General features: G+C 32.6%; 1 protein-coding gene across 1 annotated transcript in view; it reads left to right on the top strand.

Annotated features, from left to right (window-relative positions):
• Positions 1-12,011, top strand: part of LOC111702836 (type II inositol 3,4-bisphosphate 4-phosphatase) — a 60,394-nt gene that overhangs the window by 9,538 nt on the left and 38,845 nt on the right. The window contains exons 2-7 of the mRNA XM_023474617.1: positions 1,784-1,857; positions 3,070-3,134; positions 4,176-4,229; positions 8,258-8,338; positions 9,242-9,289; positions 9,567-9,693. Of these exons, the coding sequence (XP_023330385.1) occupies positions 1,784-1,857; positions 3,070-3,134; positions 4,176-4,229; positions 8,258-8,338; positions 9,242-9,289; positions 9,567-9,693 (449 nt within the window). The remainder of the gene's footprint in view (positions 1-1,783; positions 1,858-3,069; positions 3,135-4,175; positions 4,230-8,257; positions 8,339-9,241; positions 9,290-9,566; positions 9,694-12,011) is intronic.

Genomic DNA, 12,011 nt, shown 5'->3' with positions numbered 1-12,011 from the left:
ACCCCCACCCCCAACCCCACCCCTCCTTCTATAAAAAATGACACGAAACCAGAAAAAGAACGTTTTTTTATCAAAACTCTGATTTTCCTTACATTTGGATAGAAAACATATAAGGCATGTTGGTGGGTCTTGATTAAACCATGTATATCGTGTATTATTGTGTATGTTCTAGGGCACAACATTAGGAACTTTTCTCTACATTAAGTGAACACTGATTTTTGGAAAATAAATTTAGTTAGAGTGAATCCCAGATATATGAATACATAGACCGTCATAAGTTTTTTGATAATTCTCCCTGAAATATGAAGGCAATTGATATATTAATATTAAACTCATTTTTTCGCGGCTTTGATATTGAATATGTAATATGACATTATAAAGAAGTCTTGCTATGTATTCATATATCTTGGGGTTCACTGTAGTAAACTTATTTTACAAAGAAGGAAAGAAATTGAGTCTTTGCCTCAAACTTACATTTTCTTTTCCCTTTATATTTGCAACCTGATGGAATAAATCTTTGATATTTCAAACTTAGATTATTTGATCTAACAGAATTCACAGCTTGAAATATTTTAGGTCTACGACATTGGTTTGCAAAGATATAGGGATTAGAAAATTAAAGTTTGTGTAAAGACTCAATTGCTTTAAAAATAAGTGGGAAGTAGTTGAACTAGGTTTGGCTGGTTTAACTAATTCTTTTGCTGGTCAGTTCAGTAATCCTTATCAAGCTCGTAAAACTTCACCAACTTACTTTTTGGTTCTTTTTTTGAGGCAATGCTGCGTTAGTTCAAAATATCCAGAAATCAATATCAGTCTTAAAATTCGGTGATGGTGATGGGCCAAACCTCTGTAAAGTAAAAAAGTAGATGTTAGTTCCACATTTATTGAAAATATATTTCGGTNATAATCTGAGTTCGTTTCCTTTATGACCATTTGACAACCCAAAGAAAACGAACTCAGATTATGAGGTGGATAAAAGATAATTTGCAAATATTCAGTTAAAAAAAAAATGTTTTAAGACAATTATTATTCCTTGAGATTGTTTCTGTCACAAAGATTAAAAACAAATTGTTTAGATGTTTGTGTATCAGTCAACAGCACTTTTGATATTTGACTAGCTTAAGGAAGAATCTGCAAAAGTATTCTGGACATTCTTTTCCATTGTTTTTTGGCAACTTTTTCTAAAACAATAATTAGTTTTAAAAAATTCAATAATTCAAATTATTTTGAACAAAAATGTTGTTCCTATTTTATAAAAGAAAATGAACTCTGTATGTTGAAGAAAAACTGATAAATCTGTTAAATCTGATAAGTCTGATAAATCTGATAAATCTGATAAATCTGATATTTCTGATATTTCTGATATTTCTGATAAATATGATAAATCTGATAAAACTGATAGAACTGATAAATTTGATAAATCTGATAAATCAGTCGGAATGATAAATCTGAAATAATCTGGCAAAGGTTTCTAGTGTACTCGCCAACAATGTGTGTCTTTGTAGTCCAGACATAACTCTTTATACTGGCTTTATTTTCACTAAATATTGACTCACGGTCCTCCAGCTTTCAGGGTTCATGGTTTAAGGGACCCTTAAACCATTCCAAATGACCCTTCATGCAAAGATGACAATGCCGATTAACAACGGTACCCCTTTAAACTTTGTCTGATCAAGAACGAATTATTTAATCTTTTTAATTTTGAAAACAGATGATTTTCAATTGTTGTTTCTTTACAAAATTGGATGGGCTAAGATAGATTATTATTTGATTATTAATGTAGGTGGTAGTGGGCGGGTCAAGGATGAAGTTTAACAGAACAGAGATGGGTCTGCTGGCCTGCCAGCTAGGTCACAGGTAATACAAGCAGCAGGGTCAACTCATGCTTCCTCTCTGCCAGATAGGTTACAGGTAATTCAAGCTGCAGGGTCAAGTCGTACCTCCCTCTGCCAGCTAGGTCACAGAAAATTAAGCAGCAGGGTCCACTCATACCTCCCTCTGCCAGATAGGTTACAGATAAGTCAAGCAGAAGGGTTAACTCATACCTCCCTCTGTCAGATAGGTTACAGGTAATTCAAGCAGCAGGGTTAACTCATACCTTCCTGTGCAAGCTAGCTTACAGGTAATTCAAGCAGCAAGGTCAATTTATACTTCCCTCTGCCAGAAAGGGAACAGATAAGTCAAGCTGCAGGGTCAACTCATACCTCCCTCTGTCAGATAGGTTACAGGTAAATCAAGCAGCAGGGTCAACTCATACCTTCCTGTGCCAGCTAGGTTACAGGTAATACAAGCTGCAGGGTCAACTCATACCTTCCTGTGCAAGCTAGGTAACAGAAAAGTCAAGCTGCAGGGTGAACTCATACCTCCCTCTGCCAGATAGGTTACAGGTAAATCAAGCAGCAGGGTCAACTCATATCTTCCTCTGTCAGATAGGTTACAGGTAATTCAAGCAGCAGGGTCAACTCATATCTTCCTCGGCCAGCTAGGTCACAGGTAATACAAGCAGCAGGGTCAACTAATACCTTCCTCTGCCAGATAGGAGGCAAATCAAGCTGCAGGGTCAACTCATACCTTCCTGTGCAAGCTAGGTCACAGGTAATACAAGCACCAGGGTTAACTCATACCTTCCTCGGCCAGATAGGTCACAGGTAATTCAAGCAGCAGGGTCAACTCATACCTTCCTCTGCCAGATATGTCACAGGTAATTCAAGCTGCAGGGTCAACTCATACCTTCCTCTGTCAGATAGGTCAGAGGTAAACAATTTAGCTCCCTTCCTACCTAATATCATACTTTCCCCACTATAAAACCTGTTCTTTATCTTTATTTTTTGTATAATTTTTTCTTTCCTATATGTTATGATTTAAGTTTCTTGATCTAAGGTTGCCTTAACATTTTCTTTGGATTCTTCATCTAGATTGACTTATATATTAAACCATCAAGTAAATCATATTTATTTGATGTATGTTTAAACTTCAAAGCTAATATTTTTTGGGAAATGTGCTTTTTAGATAATGTTTGATGATCTGGGTTTGTGGTTTTGAGGGGTACTTAATAATATAATATTTTAGGTTTGATAAGGAGGGTGTAATGTTTGTACGGGAAAGGCAGGACGGATTCTTCAGAAGAAATGAAAGTAAGTAAAAATCAGAAATTAATTAAGGTCAAGCTTTAAAGGGTCTGTCCACTTAATTTTAAAAAGTTTGTAATCATGGTTTTATTTAAACCTTTATCTAATCAATTATTATGGAAATATCGACCTTTACGGACATTGTTCACCCTGTTTAATTAGGAAATCCGTGAAAATAATGAAAGGAAAAATAAAGATCTTTAATACTTTTAATTCAAATAGGGATCAAATTTTTTTTTACAAACTCCTTTCCCTTAAGTAAATATAAATAAATATCTTTCTATGTTTGATCCATTTACGTTGTTGAAGTCGGATATTCAACTTTTATGTTGCTGAATTCAAGTATAATAACAGCTTTGTCAATTCAAACCTAAATATGATAAAAGTATTTTTAACTTTATTGAAATTTTGGGTTTTTCATCATTATTCATTGTTGTCCTCCGAGTTTGTTCAGTCATCTTCACTGTTTCGTCCTTTGTTCTCCACACATATTCGTTTAATTGGTTAAATAAAGACTGCAAATTCTATTGCAGAGTACATTAAAAAGGTTGGGGGGTTTTGGTTAACACTTGCTAGAAAACTATCATTGGCTAAAATCTACATCAGGTTTGAAAGATATAAGGATAATAACACTATAATTAGAGCCAAGTGTTCAGCCTTAATGATTCTTAAATCCAATAACCAAAAGAAATTTGCGGAGACTTGATTACACGAAAGGAGACTTTACAAACGACTTCCTTCACAATATATATTTTTAAGAGTTTTCTTCAGTATTTGCCTTGGTTTAAGACTATTATTTTATTTTATTTTATTTTAGTTTGAGTCTATGGATGTTGATTGTAAGGATCAAATATTATAGATCTTTTCTAAAAATTATTTAAGGCAAATAAAGAAACAAAATCTCTTCTTTTTAGCTTGATACTCGTTTAAATATACTTAAAGGTAGTCATTTTGGTTTTAAAGTGAGTCCAAGATGTCTCAGAAAACATCCCCTTTCAAGAAACGCCGCTTTCCCTTTTAAAATTATATAAAAAATGACTGATTTAGAAACTAAAAAGAAGTCTGGGTCTAGCTTAATATGCATAGGTCCTGCGGGCAGAGGTAATATTGGTGACCGGGCACAGTATCCTTCCTTCACTTTACTTTTTAGCACAATAATGGCGGCGTTCAAAAGGATTGCTTACATATTTAAAGAACAGAAAAGAAAACGATTTTAAGCTTTAAATGTAACTTTATTCACGCTTTCGAATTGCAATCTGATTTAAACTACTTGGGCTTAACAGTAACATATAATAATTTAGAACAATCTTTTTTTAAATTGTCCTAATTGCAAGTATACTTTTTATCGAATGCATAGTATTTATCATTTATTTTAAAATTAAGAATTTTAAACACAAATTTTGCTCAGCTTTATTTTTTTTTGATAAATAGTAGAAATGGTAAAAACACTGCTGGCACTATCTTTGATATATCTGCTAAATATCTCAAGAAAAATGTTAGATATTATTTTACTACATTTTACAGTAGATAAGGATTTTATTTATGTTTTTACTGCACTGCATTGTACTGGAACTCAATTGTACAGTTTGGTACTGTAAGGTACTGCGCGGTACTTTACGGTACTCTACGGTTTTTAACTGTGCTTCAACTGTACTGTACTTTACTGTACTTTACTGTACTGTACTGTACTGTACTGTACTGTACTTTACTGTACTTTACTTTACTGTACTTTACTGTACTGTTCTGTACTGTATTGTACTGTACTTTACTGTGCTGTACTGTAATGTAATGTACTGTACTGTACTGTACTGTACTGTACTGTACTGTACTGTACTGNATATTGGCTTTATATTTTAATACATTTTTGGTTTGAATAGATTTATAATGATAAATTCTACATTTGTACATTATACATTTTAAGTCGCATATTTGACAACAATTCACATTTTTTTTTGGTGGTGGTGGTATACGTAATATTTTTAGAACGTACTGTACTGTACTGCATCTGTAATGTAAAATATTATATTTGAAGGTTTTTAGAAGCAAAAAATCCTATGAAATGATATTATGGTGATGGGTCATTGTTACTAAATTTATGATTTCTTTTTCTTCTTTCTGTGGTGATGGTTCTAAATCTATTTAGCTTGGGTTCTGCTGGGCATGCACTTTTAAAAATTCAAATTCATTATTCAGCATTATATTTTTTATTCAATTTTGAGAGAATTTATTTGTAGGGTGATTAAATGACTTTATCGCCCTTCAACAGGGCGAAAAAACTGTTTCACCCTACAATCCAATTTTCAAATTTTATACCTAAAAATATTTCCCGACGTAGTGTGATAAAATTATTGAATAAGACCATTTTCGAAAATAGATCAGGTTTATATTTGTAGTAAATGCTCTACTCCTAAAACTGCTTTAAGACTTGTATCAATCCAGGTACAACTCGTCAGCACGGACACAAGCTCATAAACTATCAATGCCAAACACAGGCACGATCTTGTCAGCTATCAATGTTAACACGGACACAAGCTCATAAACTATCAATGCCAAACACAGGCACGATCTTGTCAGCTATCAATGTCAATTCAGACACAAGCTCAAAAACTATCAATGTCAAACATGGGCACGATCTTGTCAGCTATCAATGTTAACACGGACACAAGCTATTAAACTATCAATGCCAAACATGGTCACGATCTCGTCAGCTATCAATGTCAACACAGACACAAGCTCGTAAACTATTAATGCCAAACCAATGGGCACAATCTCATCAAATCTTTCGTTAAATGGGGAACAAATTACTCTGTCACTGTAATCAAAGCAGAGTCTATTCCAACTGACGAATATTTAGATATCTATGTTTCAAGTTAAGTAAATATAGATATTTTTACAAGATTTGCGCAGATACATACATATGCGTAGTTAAGCTAATCGCAGTACTTAGCTAGGCTAATCACATTCAAGTTTTGCGTAGTTAAGAATAAGCGCATTTAGATTTACAGACAATTTAGAACGTAATATATCTAGGTATGTTCAGGTTTACAATTATAGGGATTGCTACGATATTTGCTACAAATATATATTTTTAAAAAAAGCATTTTAATCTTTTCCCCAATATTTTAGGAGATTATAGAGAAGCAGAAAAATAGTTGTTGACCATGTAATTGCTGAATTTGGGCTTAATGGGAAATCAAAATGATTTGTTTTGTGAAAACTTGCAAGTTAAAGTAACATTGAGTTTTTATGTTACCCACCCTCCCCCCGCCCTCGTCCCTGACCAAAAAAAAACAGGAGAGTTTAAAACTTTTCTTTAACGATTTTTGTAATGGTTACTTTGAAAAAAATCTAGATGTATTTGATCGACAAATATTTCAAAAATGAAGATTTATCTATTTTTGCTCTTTTTCATGTTTTTATTTGAACTTAGTTGTGAGATTTGACAGCTGATATTTCTTGTAAGACGATTTAGATATATGTGGACTATTGTAATACTTTCTGCTAAATCCATCTTTAGAAAATATAGAATTTCATTAATATAGACACATCCATAACAGTGAGAACATTCTTAACAGAAAACCTCACGTTCTTATCAAATATAGAAAACTAGGCTTTTTGGTCGCTTTGTGCCGCCATTTCAAGTAACAATTTTAGTCTTTAAATATTGCCTCCCAAGTCGCCTATTTTATTCTACAAACTGATAAATTGGCGGATATTTTTCTTTTTACTTTGATGGATTTTAAAAATTAAAATCAACATTGCCACCAACAAGTTGAGTCTAAGCTGTTATGACGTTTATTGAATACAAACAAGAGCCAAATTTATTTTCTTAACATTAAATTTTATGAAATGGATAAACAAAATGTTGACGTAAAATTATGAATTTCTGTTCAAATAAAATTAGACTTTTAAAACTGGAAGTACATTTAGACCATTTAATGATTATCAAGTATTATAATTTTGCGCTTCATGGTTTAGAATTTATTTTATTGTTTTATATTTTCAGTGGTCATTTTATTGCTCTTTTATTTTTATTTATCTACACCATTACTTTCTCAAAAATGTAGAAATATGATATATTTAAAGAAAACATCTGAATTTTTTATCAACACAAATTTACTTCCTCATGATTTATTAGCAATTGTGTGTTATAATATATATCTTTTTATATTGATATTAGCTCAAGAATGGCAAAATCATGTTTAGAAATTGAAAAATTTATGAAAGGTTATTTCGTTTTTTAATACTTGACTTAATTAATTGGTCATGGGGTTTAGTGTAAAATAATGCTTTTTCAGCAAACAATTGAATATGTTTTCTCACCTTGGAGGGAATTTACCTCCTCCCTCTTTCACTTGATTATATCCGTAAATAATAGCTAGACACTTATATAGGATGATTTATAAAAATAATATTGGCTTTATATTTGAATACATTTTTGGTTTAAATAGATTTATAATGATAAATTCTACATTTGTACATTATACATTTTAAGTCGCATATTTGACAACAATTCACATTTTTTTTTGGTGGTGGTGGTATACGTAATATTTTTAGAACTGTGTAAATTTTACGAATTTTATATATCATATCTTAACTATTTCCCCCCGCTTAATAGGACTGGAAGCGTAATTTCAAGTGACCTTTGACTGTTAATTGAGTATAGAGAGCTCCGTTTAAAATTCTCTCGAATAGCGGTTGAATTGCAGTAAGACCCGCTGACGGTTTTGAACTGAATACAGCTCATCTGTTACTTGCGTCCCTAAAAATTAAGAATTTTTTGTGATAAAAGCGAAAGGAAATCTGCCACTTCGAAAAGTAGATTTTGATATTTCTTAATTTTATAACAGGTTGCAAATATAGTGCTCAACAATTTTAAGTGTTTCAGTAGATTAATAAGGATGTATTCAACATCCTTGATCAGCTAAAGGTTTCAGTAGATTAATAAGGATATATTCAACATCCTTAATCAGTTAAAGGTTTCAGTAGATTAATAAGGATATATTCAACATCCTTGATCAGTTAATGGTTTCAGGATCCTGTGAATCGGACACTCCACTCTTCAAATGGGAGGTCACTTGAATTACGCCTGCTCCTACAATCCCTTTAAAAAGTTTATTTTTGTTCAGTATCACTGGAACGCTGGTGTCGACTGCGCGGGAACTTATTGTTCTATTTTAAATCCAGGGATCAGTGGTCAGAACCAGCAGGTCAGTTATATCATTTTATATCCCGGGATCAGTGGTCAGAACCTGCAGGTGAGTTATATCATTTTATATCCCGGGATCAGTGGTCAGAACCTACAGGTCAGTTATATCATCTTAAATCCTGGGATCTGTTTTCATTAACCTTCAGAATGCAGGTCAGTTATATCATTGTATATCCCGGCGGGATCAGTAGTCATGAACTTTCAGGTCAGTTATATCATTTAACAGCCTTTTAGAAACTTAAAAGCTACAAATTGAGAGAAAAGTATTTGAGAATGCGTCATGCGATTTTTGTGCAAATATGAATNTATCTGCTGAATTTGATGGAATTTACTTTAGTTTGACGTGGTGGGACCCATGGACCCACATCTTGTGATTGAGAAATATAGAGTCTCATATATCCAGCCCATTTATATATTTCCTTGCATGTCTTTCTTCCTGAAACCTTGTCCAGCGTAGACTAACATTAATCATCCTTGACAGCTCGTATACTCACAACTCAGCCAATGGAAATGTTACATCACAGAATGAGCTAATACCCCAGTATTATTGCATATTATGGAGATATGCCTTATTCTAGATCTTGTTCTTTTTCTTCCTAATTAATATTATTTTTATTATTATTATTATTATCATTATTAGTTTTATTTTTAAATATTAAAAATGTAGATATATATGAAGGTCTAGAGAACTACAATGATAAATACTTTACACTTTTTACCGAAGAAGAACTAGAGAAAACGTCCTTGAACATTTCTTGTTTTTGTTCATCAAAACCTTTCCGTTGAATTTATTTTCTCATTTTTATCAAACCAAATCCTCGACACTATGCTCCTTTCGTCTAATGTTTAATGTGTGTAAAAGATATTTTTTGTAATTGAAAAATAATATTTTATATAATTTTAGGAGTAATTGTGTTGGAGAACTTTACAATAATACTTGATACCGCTGAAGGAAAATTGTTTCAAAAATTAAAATACTTTTAGAAAAATAGTGAACGCTCCCTTTAAAATATACAAAGTAATATTGGGGTATTTTTCTCTAAATGGAACTAGATTGTTTGTATTGTGTGCAACAAAGCCTTAAATCCAAACTTCTAGTCTGGAATGTCAAAGTACAGAAACTTTTTATTTAAGTTTGCGAAATTTTTCAACAATAAATATTAAATATTTTTTCACAAAAAGTTTTTGAAATTTTGAAATTTTGAAATTTTGAAATTGTTGTACTGTAGACTCGTGTATGTACGGTTTTAATTTGGTGTGGGAGGGAGGGCAGGTTCAGTATCTAGCCTGCCACACCCAGCTGGACAGAGAGGCGTGGCAGGCTGCTCTACTATCAGCATCACACGCTAATATGAGGTTAGAACTTGAAGGGTCTCAACGTAATCTCAATTAACCTCGAATTTAAGAGTCTGAGCTAAATTATGAAGATATCATTAAGTTTTCAAATGAAAATGAATTATTTGATTTTGGTTTCTTTATGAAATTAACTTGCAGAGAAAAAAGAAGGCAATTATCAAAGTTGTAAAGGGTACCGTTGTGAATCGTGCTTGCAACTTTTTAATTGGAAGGTTACTAGAAACTTCGTGTACAGTCCACTCATCAAGTAAAACCTGTTATCATCTGAATTTGTTTGTTTTATCATAAAAGCTGTTTTTTAAGTTTTGAAAGAACTGAATACTTGCCTCAAATTAGCTTATCCCAATATTTTGACATTTCAAAAATTCTATTATTATAGATTTTATGTTCGTAGATATAAATGTGAAAGGTTTACACCATTCTGTTGCGAAAATATCGGAATATGAAAATTATAGTTTAAGACAAATGTTTAGTTCCTTTTTGTGTTTTTGTTTTAATATGCCGACTGTGTGGTGATGTTATTAATGTTTAGTTCCTTTTTGTGTTTTTGTTTTAATATGCCGACTGTGTGGTGATGTTATTTATTGCTGGGATGTGGATATTCCTGGGATCTGTTTTCATTAACCTTCAGAATGCAGGTCAGTTATATCATTGTATATCCCGGCGGGATCAGTAGTCATGAACTTTCAGGTCAGTTATATCATTTAACAGCCTTTTAGAAACTTAAAAGCTACAAATTGAGAGAAAAGTATTTGAGAATGCGTCATGCGATTTTTGTGCAAATATGAATTGCTTGAATTTTGAATAATTCTGCCAATCTCTCTAATTGTCTAATTTTTTCTCAAAAATTCTAAAAATACTATTTTATATATTTTAAATCTAAAATATCTTAGTTCAATCTGCAAAGTTTAATAAAATTGTTGAACATTTTATTAAATTATTTTTCTTCCGATTAATTCTAAAATCCAAATCTGACTGGAAAAACAGAAATGCATAGAGGATCTTTTAAAAAACCGCATTTCTTACTTAAATGATAATTATTTTCAACATTGAATAATGAAATTTGAATTTGGCACAGTATTCTAGTATATGCTAAAAAGTCAGGGAAACAACTCATATTATCAAATATTCAGCGAGACGGTTTTACAATTTATTATTATTATTTTATACAAACACTAATAAAATGAGAAAATACTATACGATTGATGAAAATAAATAATTATTGGCGGTGGAAGTAAGCTCAGAAAATCCCCCGTCTTCTCATCAAAAGGGTTCGTGCCGAACTAACTCTTTTTCCCAAGCTTCCCTCCACCCTAGCTTAGATCTTAACCCTCGCTCCCCGGGCCGATCAAGCCAGCTCTCCTGCACCCAGCCCTCCGAGATAACGGAACAACGGCGTCGCTTGGGTTATTTTTAGATCTGTTTGGCTTTTTAGGATTGTCATGTAAACACAACTAAAACCGTTATGATTCAAAAGTCTATACAAGGGGTGGAGGGGGGGGGGCATGATACCCCTAGATAGCTATGATCTTAGCGATCTTAAAATCCCTTGAATCGCTGATCGTAAAAGATCACCAAAATCACAACATTGTTACAGTATTTCTGATAAGATACAAAGAAAACTGAAAAATATTGTTCTATCTATAAAATAATACGAGGCAAAAAGGGAATGTGAACATGCGACATTTCTGGTACAACTTTGTGACCTCGTAGCTCCTTTAGTTTTGATTTACGCACAATTAGAAGAAAAGTAATTTTGTCCAGTTACATATTAGATATTTAAAACTTTTTTGTTCCTCTCAATATCTTTTCAATCTTACGTGGAATTTACTTTAGTTTGACGTGGTGGGACCCATGGACCCACATCTTGTGATTGAGAAATATAGAGTCTCATATATCCAGCCCATTTATATATTTCCTTGCATGTCTTTCTTCCTGAAACCTTGTCCAGCGTAGACTAACATTAATCATCCTTGACAGCTCGTATACTCACAACTCAGCCAATGGAAATGTTACATCACAGAATGAGCTAATACCCCAGTATTATTGCATATTATGGAGATATGCCTTATTCTAGATCTTGTTCTTTTTCTTCCTAATTAATATTATTTTTATTATTATTATTTTATACAAACACTAATAAAATGAGAAAATACTATACGATCGATGTGAATAAATAATAATCAGGGTAAGATGGATCCTCAGGATGAAATTCCACCTCTCATTCCACAGAAAGGGTTGATCAACAACTAACTGATTTTCATGAGGCTTCACTCCACCCTAGCCTAGATCTTAACCCTAGCTCCCCTGGCTGGCTG

Source organism: Eurytemora carolleeae, unplaced genomic scaffold, assembly GCF_000591075.1.
Source record: "Eurytemora carolleeae unplaced genomic scaffold, Eaff_2.0 scaffold107, whole genome shotgun sequence".
In the NCBI taxonomy this organism is placed as follows: domain Eukaryota; kingdom Metazoa; phylum Arthropoda; class Copepoda; order Calanoida; family Temoridae; genus Eurytemora; species Eurytemora carolleeae.
Note: the sequence above shows the minus strand (reverse complement) of the source record. Positions and strands in the feature narration are given on the sequence as shown.